The sequence below is a fragment of the Erithacus rubecula genome (genome assembly GCF_903797595.1).
Source record: "Erithacus rubecula genome assembly, chromosome: 1".
NCBI classification, from domain to species: domain Eukaryota; kingdom Metazoa; phylum Chordata; class Aves; order Passeriformes; family Muscicapidae; genus Erithacus; species Erithacus rubecula.
Genome location: NC_136658.1, coordinates 68,566,533 through 68,588,550, shown reverse-complemented (window position 1 = coordinate 68,588,550; position 22,018 = coordinate 68,566,533). Strand labels below are relative to the sequence as shown.

At 35.7% G+C, this 22,018-nt stretch overlaps 1 protein-coding gene across 2 annotated transcripts in view; it reads right to left on the bottom strand.

Moving 5' to 3' along the window:
- The window catches only part of LRCH1 (leucine rich repeats and calponin homology domain containing 1), a 115,860-nt gene that overhangs the window by 53,648 nt on the left and 40,194 nt on the right, over window positions 1-22,018 (bottom strand). For both annotated transcript variants that reach the window (XM_079307175.1, XM_079307176.1), the window contains exons 2-4: window positions 8,490-8,634; window positions 5,504-5,630; window positions 214-319 (exon numbers count right to left, since the gene is read on the bottom strand). In XM_079307175.1, the coding sequence (XP_079163301.1) occupies window positions 214-319; window positions 5,504-5,630; window positions 8,490-8,634 (378 nt within the window). The remainder of the gene's footprint in view (window positions 1-213; window positions 320-5,503; window positions 5,631-8,489; window positions 8,635-22,018) is intronic.

Below are 22,018 nucleotides of genomic sequence, written 5' to 3'. Positions count from 1 at the left end.
TTCCTAGAATCATAAAGACACATTGAAGAAACCTCACACACTGTTCTTCAGTGGATACCATTGAAGGTTATATTCTGTAGACTCAAATGGAATAAATTTGAACACAATGTAATAGCTACTTTTCAATCATATCTATTTATATTATTAAAAATACTTTCAGAACTATAATAAGAAGAGCTACTGTAAAGATTTTTTTTGCTCATTTGCTTTTACCTTGGGGTAAAACTTCGAGGTAATTTCTTCTGACATTCAGTTCTTTTAAAGATTTCAGCTGGCCTATCTGCTGTGGCAAAGCTGTGATTTCATTACAGCTGACATCCTATGGTAAAACAGTAATAATAAATAATAGTTAACTTTCACCTCTTATATGTTTCATAATACAAACATAGCTAATATGCTATATCATTGTGATATTTTATTAACTTGAAAAAAAATGCAACAGTCTGTGTCCTGTAGTCACAATGAAAAATAAAGATATAAGGGAAAATATTTGCACATTACTTAAAAGCAGACCAAATTCTTATTTGAAAAACAAGGCAATTTTGAAAGTTAATTTAATTTCTATAGAAATATTCAAAACTAATTACTTAAGAAGTTCTAATTTTTTGCTCTTTTCTTCACATGAAGAATTCAGTGCAGTGATTATGTTACCAAATATGTTACGATGAAAGGTAAAAATCTAGTGTGTGGATTTGAGTTTTTAAAATGTTCTTGTCCTTCTAAATGGAATATTTAAACAAAATAAAATAATAACAACAATAGTAATACAGCAATAGCATTCTCTAATGGTGCTCAGTAAAGGCATATATTTGATCATTACAGCACACAGTAGGCCATAATGAAAAGGGACAGATCTTGTTTAGCATTACTATTTCAAGTAAAAAACTGCTACGAATGTGTGAAGGACCAGCTTCTTGGATTAAGCCAGTCTACAATGAGACAATTATTAACAACTAGCTGTCATTTTTGCTGCCAAATGGACATTGAAACCTCTGCTTACATCCCAGGCAACCTGCAAATTTGAAATGTCCCAATTATGCTGTCATTTCTGTACTAAAAAAAGGGAACAGTATTTCACAGTAGGAAAGCTCTGAAAATGGGGTAATGCCCTATTTTCCTGAGAAACCAGCAAAATAGTCCTATTATCTCAATTATTTCAAATGGATTTATAAAGTATCTGGGAGCTCTTAAGACTACAGAAGTTTGAGAAGTTGGATCTCCAAGTCATATCTTTAATCATACTTGCTTGAATATCAGTCAAAACCATTATATTAACTCCCTATCTTTGAGCCTAGAATTTAGTTAACAAAACAATGACAGTAAAACCAAACTGTGATCTAACAGTGCTGTTCCCTGTATCTGACAAGTTTATCCTTGTTACAAAATCTTATTGTTGCCAAGACTTCTTTCACTTCTCAAAACAGAGTCAGGAAATTACTGTAGCTTTTAGACAAGGAAATTAAAAATTCCAGTTAATGAGTGCATTTTTGCCTAGAGTTGTCACAAAGTTTGGTTAATTGCACTGTTCCCTGATCATTTATTTTTAAAGCTTTACTGTCCTATTTTTAATTTACTTCATAATTAGATACTTCATTTTTAGAGCACAGAATTTAAAGTCACCTTGTGGCAAAGAAACTCTAGACCAAGTGTACTTAGGCATACACATCAGAACAGGGAAAGAGACAGAGAATTCTAGAGGAAGTGCAAAAAAAAAAAAAAAGAAACCTGGCAGTGTGTAACCTCAAAAACAAAGTCCACCTCCACCTACAGCCTTTCAAAACATCCTCAGTAAGACTGATCTGTTGTGACAGCCTGTCAGCATTCACAAGATCTCTAGAGACAGCAGTATCCTTTATCCTGCTAAGCACTGTAGTCCAACTTGCCTTTTTTTATTACTTTGTTTGAATAGCCACAAAGACCTATAACATTAATTCATAGTTATGCTCTTGACTTATTATTAGACTTGATGAGTGTGCATGTGACAGAGACAGTGCTAAACTTTGCCATTACTTTGGCAGTAATGGAAGCAGTACTATCAAACACCCATGGTTTCCAATATAGCAATTTTTAAAGGAATTACACAACCAGCAGTTGGGACCTTGAGTTCAGGGATATTTGCAGGTAACTGAAGTGCAAATGCTTAAGTTCCACTGGGAACTAGTATTTGCTGAGGTCAGACTTGTATTAATTCTACTTTGTTCCCACCAAATAGGCCATATCCTGTCATGACAAGGCAATCTGACAAAATCAGAGAAATGTACGGTTTTTATTTAACATTTATTCAATTAGGGAAATTTAACATTAATTTCTATGGCATGAAAGCAAAATCATCAACTGTTTCCCTTTGTTTATGGCCTTAAATCAATCAAATTCAGCATGTATATTCAGCAAGATAAACAGAAAAAACAATAAGGTATTCTGACTTCATATTAACATGGAAGCTTATCCAAACCATTCAAATTGAGGTGAACTTTCTCCTTGCATAACTTTAAACTTGGGACTCCTGACTGAGCCATTATTCCTAAAAAGCACCTGGGTTCAGTCAGAGCTTGTGACATAGAAGCCAAAGTGAACAGTAACAAGAAGCTACACTGTATGTGAGCACATGGACCCTTTCAGGAAACAGCAGGCAGAAAGTCCCACATAGTCAGGCTGCTGTCTCTGATTAGATGAATGAGGACATAAATCCCAGGTGAGAAATTTGAAGGTTTCCAACAGGAGATAGGAGCATCCCAGAGATGGAGAAGGCTGTTATCTGAAGAAGGCAGAAGTGCAATACTGCCTGATAAGATAGAGAACAGAATTTTACTGTACATCTGATAGTTTTGGGTACAAATAGTGAGCCATCTCTGCCTAATTACTTTTCCTTGGCAGAAAGTAAGTTCCAAATTATCTTCACATTAATTTTGCACTCTCCCGGCTGACAGGAGAGGCATGATTAAGTTAAAGATTATTTTGCAGCAAATAAAAGTAAATTTCCTAACCAAATTTTTTTGCCAAATAATGGCAATGTATTCTGCAGGGAGAAAAAGCACCAAAGTCTGTCAGAAGCCTAAATTTAAAAGAATATCTGAAAGTTTTCTGCATGTAATATTAATTCCATGCCACAGGAATGAAATTCATAAAAATACATAGCTGTAATAGCCATTACCCACCCCATTTTGGAGGACAGAAGGGAAAATGCAGTGTTTATTGGGAAGATCTAATTTGAAGCAAATAGGGTTTGTATCATTCTACAGTGACTATAGGGGTAAATTCTGTATTAAAAAGGTAGATAAAAGTAACCCTTTGCTATGTACAGCCAGATCTCACTGCATGCAGCTTGTGAATATTTGGGGAACCTGAGGGTGCTCAGAAATGTCCTATTGATATGAGAACTGCATGGAGCCAGGTGGCATCTCAGGGTCTATCCCCTGGCCCAGGGCAGCAACAGCACAGTGTACACACCAAACAGCACTCCCTGGGCTCAGTGATGCTGCTGCTTGAATCCCACACTGTTCAGGCTGGCATTGCTCTCACACAGCTGAATTTTTTGTGTAACAACTGCAATATGACTTAATGTTTTTTGTTTGTTTCTTGTACTCATTTTAGAACAATGATCACCTTATTATCTAAAGTGCTTTATATTATACATGCCAACACAGATCCCCACTCTCAATGCTACCACTATTTGCTTCACCCAATACATCATGGTTATGTCACTTCCAATTAAACAGTGCAACTCATTTCATTAGAAATGCACCAAACACCCATAGTGGTATCAAACTGTGTACTCAGGTCATCTGAACAGACTGATTCTCAATTTAAGAAAAACTTATTTTTCATTCAGCCCCCCTTCCCAATGCCCAAATCACAAAGAACAAGCATTAGACCTTTTTCAATTTTCATACATCTAGGCTACCAAAGTGACATGTAGCTAGAGCCCTCGTATTAAATACTTGTAGAGCAACAATTGTTTTGCTCTTCATAACAAACAGTAACACTGAAACTATAATATAACTGGAAAGCAACATGAAAATCCTGAATTCCAGAATTTAAACACATGATACGCTTCAACTAAACAAACTCAATCTGCTTTGGGTATAATCAACATTGATTTCAAGCTTTTAGTTTTTACTAAACTTCTTACTAAATTTAACTTAAATTATTTATAAAACTGGAACTATCTTCTTTTATTCTGCCTATTTTGAGCACAACAAAAACAGTGCTATAACCTAACACATTTTTAAGAATAATTAAATCAGAACCACCTGTGTAAATCTCACTAAACCCATCACACACAAAAAAATTAGAATATTTGATGAGATAAATTAATAATGCTCACCAAACAAAACAAACTTGATAGTCTTGAACTCAGGAAAAGGTAACTACTAGCCCCACCATCCTCATCAACAGCCACATTAACTATCATATATATCAGAAGCCTGATAACACAGCATGCTGTTCAAGAATATCAGAAGCAAAAAGCTCCACAGTTGCCACTTCATACCACCTATGAAGAATCAATAGCAGGGCTGGGGCCTCAAGCAAGGTTATTAATTTCTATAACATAATTTACTGTAGGAACTACTATAATAAAAACAACACTATGATAATAAGACACTTTCAGGTACAGAAAAGGTGTGCAAGGTAACTGCTGTCAGTGGAGATACCAGCAGCTGGAAGGAAGATCAAACCAGGTTTTTACTATGCATAAATTAGCAATTTATTTGTAAATTTGTATCTCAAAAGGTCAAAATGAACAGAAATAGCAAAAAAATACTTTTGTCATAAAGAATTCAGAGTCTCAGCTTACAGTACATAGTAGAGGAAGATAAAGGGAGAGAAAGGGAAACATTCTCTCATATATATTTTCTGCAAATTACATCAATTTTATGCAAAGGTACCAAATAAGTTTTGCCTTTCCAGACTCTCATTGACTGGACAATGTATTCCAAATGATCTACTGCTTTTAGAAACAGTATTCATGTGGACAGCTTTGAAAACAAGGAGAGTATAATCATTTTGTAGATCTGTTTAGGGGGGTGTTCCAGGAAAGGAAAATTGCATGACAAATGTAGTGAAATGAAATGAAAATAAACTGATAAGACCAGTATCATGAGTGGAATGCAGAGTGGTAAGCAGACAGCAACAACACAGAAAGGAAGCAGGAGGAGAGGACACAACAAAGGTAAAACCCTGCAGAGCCAGCACTTAGGAACTTGATGTAGTGAAACATGGAGCCAGGGCAGGCAGTGAGCAAAAACAATGAAGATTAGGAACTTGGAGTTTTGAATGAACTGAAGGCAGTGATGCCATTTAAATGAGACCTGAAGAACATAAAGCAAATTCTTATTTTGTTGCTAGCCAACACACTTGAGAAGTTAAAAAGTTAAGTTTTGCAGACTACATTATATTATTAAGCAGTTGTTCAAATATATGTGAAAAGTGAATTTTACTGTTTCTATTTAAACTCAAAAGAAGTAAAAATATAAAGTGAAAAAAAAAAAGATCAGTAACATACCAATTCCATTAACTGTTTTAGCTGACCTATCTCTTCTGGAAGGGAACCTAGCTTATTGTTACTTGCAATTAAGACTTTTAGAGGAAGACCACACAGGCAAGCTGGCAAAGAAGAAAGCTGATTTCGACTGCAACAAAACAAAACAAAAATATTAAAACCATCAGCCATGTTCTACTGTATATTCACAGAAACTCTGAGAGCTGCAAAATTTCTTCATTTTTATGGGTCATATTTTATGCAAATAAAATTGTTATTTTCAAATGGCAATCATTAAGAAGACACTTGCACATCAGAAATAAATTATTACTGACTAACAATATTGAGGAATTTACCACTCTGGAAAAAAAAATGCATTGTATCAGTTTAACAACATTGCAACAAATCTTTAAGTCACACAAAGAACAGCAGTTTCCCTTCTTAATGAATACAGGAAAGTCAACTGAGACAGTATTTTGCAAGTATTTAAACATTCCTGTGGTTTTATGTGCCATTAAAATGGATGCCTTTTGTTACAGCTGAAAGACAAATAATATAAATCACAGACAAAACGGTTATTTTCTCTATTAATTTAAAGCACATTTGTAATTGAAGATTACTTGGTATATCTTGTTCTCTGGTTCTGTGCTATTAACCCAGGTAAATACAGCAAAAAATTCTGGAATTACTAGTGGTTCATTTTTTCCCAAGATTGATAAGCTAGAGCTTAAAAATGACAAATGTCATGACCCTTTGTGATGTCCACAAGACTAAAAATAGTAATTTGTGGCTCAATTCCCAGAAGAAATTTTATGCTCATCAGAATAACATAGTATTTACTCTCTCCTAGAATACTTAAAAGTTTTCTTAAAATATAATCCTTATGATTTCTTATGATTACTAACCTGTAGTAAAACAATGAATAGTAACTTAAAATGGCATCCCAGTATAAACCATTTTAATTAGCTCCTGCCTACATGTTAAGGCTTCAGAAGGCAAAGACAGATGACTGAACTCTGGTAACACATGGTAAAAATTGTCTGGTGTAATTTCAGTAGGAGTTGCAATATTGAGGTCAAACAAAAACAAACAAAAATCCAAACTCCAAAAGTTGCAAAGCATTTCTTCAACTGCCAATCCAGCAATGTGCTACAAAGCTGCATACAGAGATGCATATTCATGCTCCACACAACAGTCTCAAAATGTTGTACAAAGCAAACTATCATCATATCTCTTTTTACACACACCAGGATACAGACAGATATCAATATCCCAAAGAAAATAAAAATGAGAAAACCAATTACTAACCAGTAGCAGCTGAAAAAAGTATCATTGCTTATTTTGGAGCCAGGTTTTTTAATTCTAGTGTCCTTACAGAAGGCCAAGACACAACTTTTTCAAAAGATTACTTAGAAATTGTTTTTCAGGTTCTAAAGAACTCAAATTGAGGAACCTTAGACTCTAAACAGTAACCCTATGCCACAGATCAGACACAGATAAAAAATAAATAAAATTTATTTTTAAGCTCCACAGAACTCAGAAGCAACCCACTAAGAGATAAGGAACAGAACATAACCAGGGCAAATGAGTAATAAGTCATCATTAGTTTCAAAGGAATTTATTTAAATAAAACATGAACAGCATGCACCAAGGCCCAAAGACTAAAAATAGATCTCTTGGCATTACTTTCTAATGCTATTCAACATAAGGGCTCTGGCTGGTAACAGACAGAAAGATATGCAATTTATTATGTATTTCTTGCCAAGAAACAATGTGGTTAGAAAGTCAAGAATGTATTTCCTTGTTTAGGCTGCTCACTATGTCCAACTAACTTAGGGAAGGGCACATTCAAGTGAAGAGAGGATTTTAAATAGAGAGAAATGTCATTTAATCAAATGAAAAAATTCCTTTCATTTTATGACTGTCATATGTGATATATATAATCTACTATAGTTTTGTGATGACTCAGACAGATTCTATCACTATACAGAGTTCTATTCATGGTTTCATTAAGTTTTAACCAAGTAAATTCTAATTCCTAAATTTACCAAGATGTTTTATGCATATTTAATAGCTTAATCCAGTTTTTAAATTCTTTATGTATATCTAACAAACACTAATTCAGAATCTCAAGTCCTAATTTTTGTGTGCAGATACTCAGAACACATTATTCCACTTCAACTTTAAATACTGTTCCACAGTGGCCAAAACTGCAGTACAGTAGTAATATAGACTTGAGAAAGATGCTCAGTGTTGATAAAACTGATGACCAAACCTTCATTCCCTGAATTTAAAAGACCAAGAACCACTTCACCATCTATTCAGACCTCATTCTTGCAAAGACCAGACTGCAACATATTTATTATTACAGCTTTTATACAGTTAACTACAGAGAAAACTTCACATATTCCTCCAACTGAAAAAGAGTTCACCTGCCCTCCATCAAGAGCACATGTGCATTCAACAGCATTTGAATTAACAGGAATTCTCTGTACTATAGTATTCACATAGATTTTGCCTGGAAAGGAGGCAAAGATGTCTAATTCTTTGCCACTTACTTCTAAAAATGGGCTGTAGCTAGATTTCTTTCATAATATGACTGTGTATCACTATGTATCACACTGCTCCATTCCATTCCCCATGGAGAAAAATAGAAATTCTCTCTTTCCATCTTCCTAACTGCAAAATGTGTCAAGCTTTACAAAATTTGTCATTAGAAGTGAATTAAAATAATACAACTGTGTGGATGTGATGAGCATCTTGGATTTGTTAGAAGATTGAGGGCCAGAACTGGATTAACATTGCTTAGTTTTCTTTTAATAATTGTTTTTACATTTTGGCATTTATGATACCTTCATACAGAACTGTCTCTACAGCCAGTGAGCTTTTGCATTACCATTTCCAGTAATGTGAAAAAATGCAGTCAGTTGTTCCAGAACCTTAAAAAGTGGAGACAAAAAAAAGCTTTACATATTTGCAAATAAACAGAAAGTGGCAAAGATAAACTTACCTCAAATTTAAGTAAGTTAGCATTTGCAAGTTTACTATGGCATCTGGTATAACTTTAATACAATTGTGGTAGAGATTAAGTGTTTCCAGTGACACAAAATGGCACAACTCCGTAGGAACTTCAGTTAACCGATTCTTGGATAAATCTGAAACAGGAAAAAGAGAGAAGGTACATTTTTGAGCCATTAGAAAAGCTGCATTTTATTAAAGTAAGTGAATAAATATAATTTACATGGAGACAGCGAATTAGATCAGTATATTTATTATGCAAAGTAAAGCTACTGCAAACTTTTACAGTTTTGAAATGGAACAGGCTGCATATAAAAGAGCAAACATTCAATTAGGATTTATTTGGTCTAATAAAAAGTAATTATTTGCAGGACACAATATGCTGAGGAAATAGTTGCAAACAGATTCCAAAGCTCATAGAATATACCCAAAGATACAGCCAATACACAGTTAGACATCTGCAAACAATGATGGCATCAAGAGAAAACAAGCAACCAGGATTGCATCTTTAATATCTTTAAATAAATGAATAAATAAATAAATAAATAAATAAATAAATAAATGGGGCAATTCTTCCAACTGACATTTATTTCCTGGCTCTAAACTATTTATAAATGAATGCTACATAAAGAAACATTTAAGGTCTTAAAAAACTGATTTTATATAAGTACATACAAGACAACAATGATGGATTACTATCCTCCAAGCCACTGCTTGTACCCACAGAACAAAAGCTTCTGACTTTTGATCAGTTATTCTTTCTTCATTTCCAATTTTAAGCACATAGACACAGGAAAATAAGGAGGGAAAAAATGTTACTGAGCTTTGTTACTTAACTACCACTGTATGAAGAATGAGATATCCTAATAGTGATGTGAGCTCAAGTCATAAAATAGTGCATACCTGTATTCAAGTGAATCAGCTGGCTTCAAATCATTGTTTAAATAGTGTTGCAGAACAAATAACTTATCCTCAGAAACTAAACAAATGCAACCTCCTATGTCACCAGGCAGATAACCTGACCTGAAGAATGGTCACCTGAAGAATGTTAAGTGGAGGGAACAGGAATGTCCCTGGGCAAAAAGTGAAATGTCTGATCATGAGGAAAAAAAATAGAACTTAATGATCTCCTCACTCCACTGCTGCTATTTTAAGCCTAGTGCCTCATTCTTCAAAACTTATGTCAAAGCTTATTTAAACTTAACAGGAAAAAGCAGCCAAAATATGGATTATTTCCACAATTCTGATGATCTGTCTCCTATCTTTAGGGCCATAAATAATATTTGCTTTTAGTGAACAAACAGGTTGAAGTCTGAAGAATTTTTAACTTCCTTTGAAGTTGTGGTGCAAAGCACAGCTTGAATTCAAACCTATCACAAATCAGAAGGACTTATTAGTTTTGTTCTTGTCTCCTGCAACGAAAGCTGAAATTCAGTACATTCTATTCTTGTCAGCCTCCACTTTGCTTCATCCCATTGCTTCCAACAAGAAGTTGGTTTTGTTATTCCATCCCCTACCAAGACAATTGTGATGGCTTTCAGGCACAGTAACTGAGAGCAGCTCTGCTGACCCTAATGGTAGCACAATTGACTTGAGCATCTCAAACAAAATTATTCACTTCTAAGTTACTATACAACAGCAACTCTGATTGCTCTGCTTCCTCTTACCAGGCTTTGACAGTTTGATATGGCATTACCTCAGCTTCTGCTTCCCTTCATTTCTGACATCAAACATACAGCATTTCCTGCTGAGTGACTCTTACTACTGTTTCAAAGCAGGAGAAAGCTCTCCATTGTTCCTCTGGTTTAGTGCTTTAATTCTCTACTGTTTTCTATTTATCCTAAGAGCACTTGTTTACCAGCACGGCCTTCCAAAAGAATTCTGCTGCCTTTCTAGTTATGTTTATTATCAGATATTGACCGAAGACTGCCACGAAGTAACTTTTTGAATCATACAGGGGCTATTCATATTTTAAAATTCAATTGCAAAGAAAACCTCACTCTTTTAAAATCATGCTTTTCTGTGGTGACATTGCCAGGAACATCCTGCTCACTTTCTCCTTTAAAGTGGAAAGATCAGTAAAATCCAGATGAGTGAACTCTCCGTGTAGGGTGAAAACAACTTGTATGGCACTAGATGGAGAGTAACAACCCATCCTTCACCTGATTCCTCCCCAGTGAGGCACAGATCAAACCCTGTGATCACTAAAATGTTACTTCTTCTCAAGCTCCTAAACCCACATCCTGCCACCTTAACTCCCTCTTCATGCCTGTTCTCATTTATCTTCACATCAAATAAAAGACTGCTGCCACAATATTTTACTCACTCTTGAAAAATTCTAGTATCTCAAAAAAGCAAAAAAGCAACTAGATTGACCCCATTCCTAAAACAGCCATTACTAACAGTTAAATGCCTTTAATTTTTTTTTCCATTATTTATTGCTATCTTTTGCTATCTTTTGTTCTCAAGGTTTTAACTCTCTCGAACTGATGAAAGAAAAACAAAAACCACACAGATCATAACAGACAAATCCCTTCCTGTCATCCACAGGACCATGGGTTATAGGACACGCTACATGCACAACAAAGGAAGTCAATTTCTTTTTTGCTTTCTAGTTATCACAGTAAGAATTTCAACACTTGTATCTACTGTTGTTTCCTAAAAAATTATTATGATGACAATAAATATAATTTTTAAAAATCTAATCTATCCACAGTATAAGGCAGAGGAAGAAAAACTGCACATATGATTTACACTCTTGTAACATAACAGGAAAAGCAGAAGTTTGTCACTATAATTTACTGATAGAAGGTATCATTAATAGGAAACCTGAATGCCTTTGTGGAACAGAGTACTGGAATGGAATCTGACATACAGAATGCCCATCACATTTTTAACTAGTGGCATAACTTTTGCCAAAAAATAGACCTCCCTGATCATACTGAAGTTAAAGAAGGAAACGTATTTCTTTTATACAATCCTAGATAGATTGTGAGCCTCTGAACATGATGCAGCTGTGAAGAAGGCTTAGCAGCTTTCTGAAAATTCCACACAGGAAAGCACATGTTATAAGAAACTAAAAGGAAAACAGCCTGACTAACAGTTTATACCATACCTTATAAGCCCATACAAACATGTAGAAAAACCTCTGAAGTCTACATAATTATTTTGATACCACTTTATATGAAGGTACTTTTGCCTCAAATTTCCATGCCTTGCAGTAAGTCTGTTTAAAACTCAGAATTAATCTTAAAACAAGTTCTGGAATAAAATACAAGGGTCAAGATTTTAGGAAACTGCAGAACCTTTTGAACATACTGAGAAAAACAATATGCACGTATCTAGGTTTTGTCACCATTCATAAACTTTCTGAAAAATATTTTGCAAAAGCATTCTTGGGTTATTTAGGGAAAAGGAAGAACGCAGAAACTACACTTTTCAACAACTTGTGAAAATACTTTAAAAATACAGAAACAACTAGCTGGCAAACCTTTAGTTTCTTCCTGCAATTCTTTAACTCTACACTTCCCGAACTACTAAGCTACACATCCCCCTTACATTACTAATTTGAAGAATAACACTTCATGGTAATTACTAATAATGAAGTTACTGCACAGACTGGTTTATGCTTTTTGAAATTAAAACAAACACAGTGGTGAATTTGCTGGTGTTTAATATAATTTGGAACAATTTGCTTATACTATGCCACACAAGTGAGATCGAACAAATTAATGAATCTATAATAGCAGAAGGACATTTAATGGTGGCCCAAGACAGTACAGGTAGGTTTTACCTGAGGTCACTATTTCCTGTACCTTCCATTGTGAAATAGGTGATACAAATATGAAACAATGGGACAGGGGGAGTCCATGCAATGGAGCGAGTTTCCTGTTTCAAATTAAATACACCATTCATTCATTATTTGTGACACCAAGACATTTTCAAACTTCATCTGGCTTCACTTCATCTTTCCCTGCCAAGAACAAGTTTGTTAGAATTCCAAAATAAAGTAACAGAACACAAAAAAATAAGCAAGCCAGTTTAGAAAAATATTAGGTAGAATCTTGATCTTTAAAAGAGTCAGCAGAATTCTGGCGCAAAGACATGGCTTTTGTATGAGAAAAGTTACTATGTTGGAAGCCAGACAGGAACTACACAAAATAAGCACTTCCTTAGCTGGGAGCAAACAATAAAAAGCAAAAAAGTTCACGCTGGTAAATAAGCCTTTAAAAGAAGACTCCAAGCCTTGTTTGGTGACAAGCACACTGCATGGCCAGGAATCACGCTGCCATTACAGCAGTAATTATCAGCTCCCAGCCCTATGGGCAAAACCTTTTCATTCCTACATTCCTTCCTTCCACAAGGAAGAGCCACCACTGACTTCACACTTTGCAGCCAGATAATCAAGTGCCACTATACATATATATATATATATATATATATATATACACTATATATAAAAAACTGCACTGCAGAAACCAAAATAGTTTTGTCAAAAATATCCAAAATAACATTAGAAGTCAAAGTTACATTTCTTACACTAAAGTTACTGAAGTGCTCCAATTTTACTACTTTCCAGTGATTAATATATTATTAAATATCAGTTATTAGTACTTTATTACATTCAAATCGCATGCTATTCATGGGAGAACTAAACAACTTAAGAATTTAAATTGCAAAATTAATTCCTTAAACAAATATGCTACATACATACACTACTACACCATAAATCTTGACAAAGAACTTTAAAGAAAGCAGTTAATTAAAAAGAAGTGATTTACACATTTCAGATGTTAGTCAAATTCACTGTTTATATTTCTAGCACACAAACCTGCAATAGACAAAAACTGAAATCGTGCTATAAGCATCTACCTACCATTGAACAGGAAGAAATTTTAAAAAAACATAAAATATCTGCATTTGCTATGAAGTTCTGAAATCAAGACACTAAAAGGGAAAAAAGCTGTCCAAACAACCTTCATTCCAGCTCACTAATTTCTTTTTTTTCTATAGGATTTAGCACTTACTGAAAAAAGACAGGAATCATTTTGAAGAAACTATTTGCATGTGCACTAAGATATCAAAGTATTCAAATGAGATGTCTGATGCATTTGACAAGGAATTCAAACAATTCACCGTAAAAGGAAAAAAAAAAAAGTAAGTTCAAGCCTAATTTCATAATGCAAATATGAGCATTAGAAAATACATAAAGAAGTCTATAAAGGCACAACCACATGGAGCTCTCCCTGTTATACTGTAAGCTCCCCATAGTTTTATCAGGCTTTGAGGAAGCCTGTATTTTCTCATTAGCAAGGTGCATCTTCATTGGGAACTGAAACTACAACATGGCACTAGATCTTGGACACCTTTTGGAATATTTACTTAAAGTGCACTTCAGATCTTTGACAATGCTGTCCCCCACTTTGGCAAAGAAGGCAAGTCATCTACGGTCAATGTAATTGCACCTATGAGAATCAATCAAATGATTCTCTTTAATGAATTCTCTCTAATGAAACAATTACTTTGTTCTAGCCTTCCCCCTAAATGGCAGGAAAATCCAGCATTCTAGAGACAAATGCTATTCATTAGTCATGAAAACACTAATGGAACTATGAAATGCTACATACTTTTAAGACATGCCCTACAAGTTGTCATTACCTCCATACTCACAATACCTACTTGTCCTCTCCCTCCACCAGAATTTATGAATAATATCCTGGGTGCACAGCTTTTAATGCATTCAGCAACTTCTAGGACAGTGATGCTACATGAGTGAAAAAGGCAGCAAAGATCTCTACTGCCTCTGGCATCAAATGCATTCTGCTTTACTCATGACAATTATGCCAAAAAAATGCATGGCATTCTTCACTAAGAGACATTTCTATTTCAGTACTTTAGCAAACAGAATAACAAATAACAGAAGACAAAGAACATCCAGTAAAGCAAAAAAACAAATAGATTCCCTATTAGAAAAAAAACCATGACATATTAATGCATAGGCTCAAAGTTTTTCCTTCTGAAAATACAACTTGTATCAGATTGAAAAAAGGGTATCTCTAATGTTGATTCCTAGCAAAGTCATCATTACTGATCCCATAGTATGTAACAATAGCATCTGAACATTGATCAACACTGAGTCCAGATGTACAGCTGCTGACTCAAAAAATGTAGAAAGTACATCTGCCTCAGGAAGAAAGATATAAAAACACACAGACCATGCAAGAGAAGTATTTTGAAGAGATCATGAAGCAACTCTGCCATCTCATACACTTGGTAAGCACTACTTTTGAGCATTCTCAGCATGTTGTCAATTTCCATCTGTCTCCCATTCATTAATTTAAGAAACAACATTCAAAATCTCCACCTCAAAGCCACAGTTAAATTAAGATTAAACTAGAGATGCAGGAAATTTCAAAGTAATTATACGTGTATTTTTGTATCCATTTTTTTTTACACTATATTGAACACATCAAAAATTTTTCCTTTATCACTGTGTATAGTAAGTGGGCAAGTTAAAGGGCTAATACAAAGAGAAACTAAATGTGGGATTTAGAGGAAACGGGGAAAAAACTCGGACTGAACAAAATCAGGGTGAGAACAGCAAATCGTAGAGCCTGGCAGAGATGTACCACTAGAGGGGGCCCCGATCTCACAGACTTGGCCACCACCCTGCAACTGCTTCTCCTTTTGCTTCTTTCAGAGCCCATCCCGGCGGATGAAGGGGGCAGAAACAGGAAGGTTCACTTTAGAACCACCTATGGGCACTCCTGTGAACCTGTCACCCACCACAGTTTTCGAAATATTACAAATATGGCTGTTCAGTTGCAAGCCTTAGAGCAGGAAGCAAATACAGACACGAATTTCCAACAGGTCTAAGCCCTTGACAAGAAAGTTTATTCTTATTTAGTCACATTGAAATACTTTTCTCCAATTTTCATTCAGATGATGCAAGAATGTAAGGCATCCTTGAACCCTCTGTAGTACTGCAAGAGCAATGTTTGGCCAAAATGATGATACATTTGACAAGACCCTGCCTGCATTCCACCCCAGCAATTCTTATTTACTCTATTCCATCCATCACTCCACAATGGAATATATAGCTTACTTTTCCACAGTGACCTGCCATAAAGTACAGCCAAAATGCAAGAAATATGCATCCAACTTTTTTTTTCTCAGATAATGCACTAACTAGCCCTGAGCAACCCAGCAACACAAATTGGCACTTCAAACCTTTGTGCAAACATCACTTCAGGATTTTTTGTTTCCTCTGTGTGAAATAAGAGGGGAAGGAGGGAGCAAAAGGCTACCATATTCTCATTATCTCCATGGCACACTCCAGTTCTAAGAACACAAAAGGAAATTTCTCTGCAAGAAACATGGTCAAAAGAGTATCACAAGTCTGAATGAACAAAACAAATGAAGGTTACTATAGTACTCTGTCTCATTATTGTACCTGCTTTTAGGTAACAGCATATAACACCTAAATTTCTCCTTTATCTTCTATTTCTTCCTCTTTAGGACAACAATGGTTTGGGGTTAAGATTATCAGAAAAAAAAAACAAAAAAAACACAGTTGGGAGATGAATCTGGTATGAAAGTGCATAAGATTCCTTGAAAATATACAGTAAGACAACAGGATTATTCCTGCAGACCTCCATGTGGGTGCAAACAGATGTGGACTGTGGTGGACTGACCCTGGCTGGCCACCAGGTGCCCACCCAGTAGCTCTATCACTCCCACCCTCAGCAGGGCAGAGGGAGAAAACTCAAAGCAAAAGCTCATAGAAGGACAGGAGAGAACACTCACTGTCATGGGCAAAATACAGACTCAGCTTGAAGAATTTCATTTATTGCCAATTAATAAAAGAGTAGGGTAATGAGAAACAGTAACAGATAGAATCACCTTTTCCTTATACCCGTTTTCCAGACTAAACATCTCTAATAATTCTCCTATTTCTCTCCAAGGCTCCACATCCCTGAGAGGTGCAGGGGAATAGGGAATGGGAGTTGTGATCAGTTCACAAACACTTTGTTTCTGCCACTCCTTCCTCCTCTGCCCCTGCTCCAGGATGGGTTCATTCAATTGGTTACAGTCCTTCATTAACTTCTCCAACACAGGTCCTTGCCACAGGCTGTAGTACTTCAAGAACTGTGGGTCCTCTTGCCATGTGAACCCCATACAGGCACCCAAACACCTGTATTATCAGATGAGAAAAAAATATCTGGCAACAAACATGTCCTATCAACACAACAACCATTAATAACATGTGGTATGAAACCCACTCCATGGCTTGTGAAGAATTCCTTCTCCCACGCCTTCCTCACAAGAGGGAGGATATAAGTCATTAATTTTCATTCCTCAATAAACAACCAGCCCTAAGAAGGATCAATGGATTGTATTGTGCCACTATTGTACACATCAACCTGAGCAGGACAAATATTTCAGGCGTTTTCTCAGATACAGTAACAGTAAGAAGAAATCTTCATACAGCTCTAAAAACTTTAAAAACTGCCATCTATCTCCCGTTTTTAGCCTTTATAGTAGGTTGATTCAGAGCACTGGAGAAAATAACTGAAGTGTTTACATCATACACAATCCAGCTGAATTCCTTTACTGTATGGAACTACATTTCCATCATCTGTCTGAACTGCTCCCATTGACACATGAAAGAAATTTTCACAGTGAACACCCACTAAGGAGGGCGGGGCTTTCCCTGCCTTCTCTTTGGAAACAAAAAGTGTATCTCGATACTGGAAAGTCCTCATGATTAGTTTCTGCCACCAGAGATACACTTTAATTATTAGCATGGAATCAGGAGAGACCAGGTAAAACTGCAGGCTATAAGGGGACTTCCAGCTATATTAGACATGTCTAATAGAACTAAGACTTGGATTGTGAAATTCTTTTCTGCAATAAGAACAGTGACCACTACTTTCATCAAATTCTAAAGAAAAGTTGAAAAATACATAAATTTAATTTGCGTGTATATAAATGTGCAAGCACACAAGTTTATTTCATTCAAGCAACTTCTACCTATTGGAGAACTGGAAAATATGTGAAATAAAACCAGGAATTGCATTCTATCTCAAAGAAGGCAGTGAATCCCTGCATAGACATACTCTTCCAGTATCTTCCAGTACAAATCTCTTGTTTCAGCCACAGAGATCTTCTTTCTAAAAGCTGTGTACTTTGGAAGTCAACTTCTGCTTCCATGGGGGAATTCCAGATGATGTTCTCAAAACCAGCAGGATGCAATCTAATGGTCTAGAACCTTTTCTAGCCAACAGACAGACAAAGAAGAAACAAGCTGAATGCAATGTCCAGGTTTGTTTTTCATATTTTAATAGCTATTAATTACTTTTTCCTCTCAGGGTGTGAAGAGAGGACACTGTTTATGCTATGCATTATCTGCCTCAGTGACCTGCTCAAAAAAGAGTTACCTCACACTTACCATCTGGTATAAGTACCACATAAACCAATTTCTTTGAAGTAGCTCACTTGCCTGCACTTTGAGGATGATTATTTTTCACACCTGACAGACTTAAATACTACATTTGCTTATTTAAAATTAATTTTACACATGAAAGTCTCGCTGTTCAGTAAGAAAATTTGCTACAATCATGGAAACAAACAAAAGTTATTTGATCTTTGAGTATATCAAAGGCATGAGGACAAAGACATGAGAAAGCTACCTGATGCTAATTTACAGTGGCATGGAAAGCAGAGTATTACTCATCTAATCACTTCCCTTTCTGTCTGCCCATCTCCCACAGATGTCAGGGTTAATCTCCCTTATCTACATTATTTATGTCCTTCTCCCACAATGGTTCTTTAAGTCAGCACAACATAATTGTAACAGTTTATCAACACAAATCTGTTTTGTACCATGAAAGCTGACTTACACTATTGAGCACAACCTTAAACAATGAGGTAATTATACGGCTGTTACACAGGAGGTACAACATCTGAAAGAATGGCTAAGAAGTATTCTAGACTTCTAGACAGAACAGAAATCCATGAAAACAGCATCAAAAAGTAAGGTACCAAGAAAGAAAAATCCTAGAGTAAACAAATTAAGTTGGAAGAAATAATCAAAATTCAGATAGCTATTCCTAGATAGAGGAAAAAAAAAAGGAAAAAATAATAAAAATACTTCCTTGATCTGAAAGCAAAATGAGTGCAGTACATATTTTATCCATCTTTAAAAAAACCCCAAACAAACTAAAAACCACATAGCTGGAACCACTAGAACTACAGACTTGTAATTTCTGCACTAAGATTTCTATCCTATGTAACTGTTCCCATGGCTCTTTCTTAAGTTTAAGACAATGTTTCTCAACCTTCTAATTTTTCTTTCCTTCATAACCAAAGAACCTTGACTTCTCTGGGGAATACTAAACCAAAACAGATATCCAATATGCTGCTTGTCAGTCAGGGAGGGGCTGGATGGGTAACTTCTTTTTGTAACTTGTTTTAACAAGTCATAGTTTGCAACAGGATTTTAATCTAACATCTTTACAAGATCAGACACATCAGATAGACAGACTCCAAAAAGACTTGGGAGGGGAAAGTAAAATTCACACACAACCTCTACTTTTAAACAACCATTGCCTGCAAAACCACCTAATGTTTGCCATAATTCTTGCTGGGGGATACAAGTGGGAATAAGCCAGCAGGCACCAATGTGGGCAGCCTGAAATCACAGGTAAGTATAGTGCTATTGCTGTGTAACAAATGTGTGGCAATGTATTTTGGACAAACAAAAGAAAGTCTCCATCTGGTCTAATGTATTCCATTTGGTGGTTCTTTTGGGGAGGTACACTTCATAGACAGTCTTCTGAAATGCACAAAATAATTTAATGCTCTTCAGTATGGCCTACTAAGCCTGGCCTACAATGTCTGCTTCTGGTGTAAATTAATTTCTACTTCCTTATTCATTTTCATTTTCATGAGGTCAAAGTTCCATCTCACAGGCTAAATATTATCATGAAATTATTCTATAGGATTGATTTTGGGCTGAGTACTCTTTCTGAATGAATGTTGTTATGCTTTTGCTTTTATTCGTATCTTACCTCACACATTTCTCTAAGTTTGACAGTTTGTGTGCTCTCACTGTGGTAACACTGGGATATCACAGACACTGAACAGGTTGCATAGAAAGCAGGGAAGGGACAGGAAAGTGTTAATTCACTAGGCCATCCCTAACAATAATTAAAACAATAAGTAATGAACTACAGACTCGGAGGTCTTATCCTGAAGAGGCTACAACAGCTCATTTATTTATGCCCAAATGAGATCCCTGCAGGTCGATAATGAGGAGTCCTGTGAAGAGCTGATAGACAGCATTATCTCCCTTCACTTATCACAGCCTGATGGGCAGATGCAAAGTCTAAGCAACATTTAACAGATCATAGATTTAAGAAATCCAGTAACTGCAGTGTTATAACACTGTTACATTTTTAAAAAATGCAAAACCAAAACCACAGCCTCTTAATAAATTTGCTTTCTTCACGGTGATAAAATAGAATAATGCTTTAATGAAACAGTTGGGGTTAAATGACCCTTGTCTGAAAACGAACATCTTCATTTTACAAGCTGTGAACCTGCTCAAACCAGTGACAAGGTTTCGATACATATGTTGCTGCAAATTCAGGTCAGGTTTTGTGAAAGACAGAATTAGGCTAAAAAGCTTCAGGCCTAGAACATGAAAGATTTGGGGAATACACCTTAAACAGTGGCAGCAAAAAGTGCAAAAGATTTCAGGGGGCTGGGGAAGGTTAAGAATTTTTTGGCTTGATTTGTTCATTGAGTGTATACATTTTAAAATCTTTACTATTAGATGAACTGCTAACTTCTAAATTTTCCACCAGAGAAGGTGCTGAACCTGGTTGAATGCTGAACCTGTTAAGCTTATACTATCACTACTATTACTCAATGGCTAAACTTCCACTGATATCATTTATTCCAAGTGTACGATTTTGAGTTAATTCAATTTTTAAGTCACTAATGCACTGCAAAACTCACTGATTTAATAACATACTTTTAACTGTACCCTCTCTATTCTGACTCAATAGCTCATATTTCAAATGCAACCCCAACAAGTTCATTAATATACAGGTAAAGAGATCCACTGGTGATTTAAACAATTTTGTGACTTTTCAAACAACATTGAAAGTCATCCTGTCAGGACTTTGAGTCTTGCCAAATCCATTCTCATGACTCAACATCTCAATGCCAAGTTCAGTCATGTCTAGGAAGAAGAGGCTACTGCTACTGAGAAAACTGTGGTTTTAATCAAAAAAGTGCCTGGCATTCTCATATTACAATTTCTTTCCTGCATTCAAAAAACAGTCTTGCATTTTTATCTCACTCCCAATTCAGCCTGCTTTTACCCAGAAAAAGAAAAAAGGAAAGGAAAAAAGAAATCAAAGAGTTCACTAGAGGCTCTAAATTTTTATTTGGACTTACTCCAAAACTGGGTAATCCTTGTGACTGACATATACTCACTCTCCTAAGCTCACATCTCCTCTCCCTCTGTGTCATCCAAACATTTAGATAGGAAATTCATTATTTTGGGAAGAATGTCTAAAGAGATTCACCAGCAAATGTACAATTATAAATTCATTTTCCTTCAGGAAAAAAAAAAAAAAAAGCTCTGATGATGCAGAAATTATGAATCATTTCAACCAGCAGTTTTTTCTCTGCAGAGATGACAATACCACATACCTCCATGTGTTTCCTATGCTTACTTAATGAAAGTCTCATCTCTGAAGTTTGTTTAGTCCAGATTAGCAGATAGCAGAAAATCAACTCTAACACAAAAAGCTTCTAATGTGGCTTGTGCTGAGCTCTCTGCCAGCACACCTGCAGACATACTGAAGGTGTTATTTGAGACTATTATTCCAGAGTTAAACACTCTGTTCAAGATAGAAGGCAACTGTTGTGCTATAAACTGTCAGTTGCTCTGTTTTCTGTACACAACAGGATTAGATTTCACAGAAAGCTAATTTTAACCCTTGACTGAGGACAGAAATATCCACTTTTATACCATGCTCTTGTAACGAGTGGAATAGGTTAAAAGCTTAAAAGATTAATTTATGCTTTCAAATCAAACACCTCAAAATTTTAAACTGCCAAGAAGCTTAAGATACATTCTGTCAAGGTCTGCTGTATCATCTCAAATATTTTGCCAGAAGCAACTGTGAATAACAAATTCTCCTACAGCTTTTTCCAATGCCTGACATGCAGGAGGCTTTTTTTTTATTCTACAGCTCACTTGCTACACAACCACCCACATGCATACGTAACACTAAGGACAAAGACTGTCCTTTTAACAATTCCTCCCCCACTTTTTCCCAGTGATATTCAGGAGAACATTATTTTCTCCCAGTCATTCTTCTAACAAGCAAGCTGGCTTCTTCTAGTTTTCTCTTGCTGCAGTTTTCCTGACCATCCATGTCCTTTTCTACACCTGTTCCAGTCATCCTCCTTGAACATGAATGGGACAGAAACCACCATTGA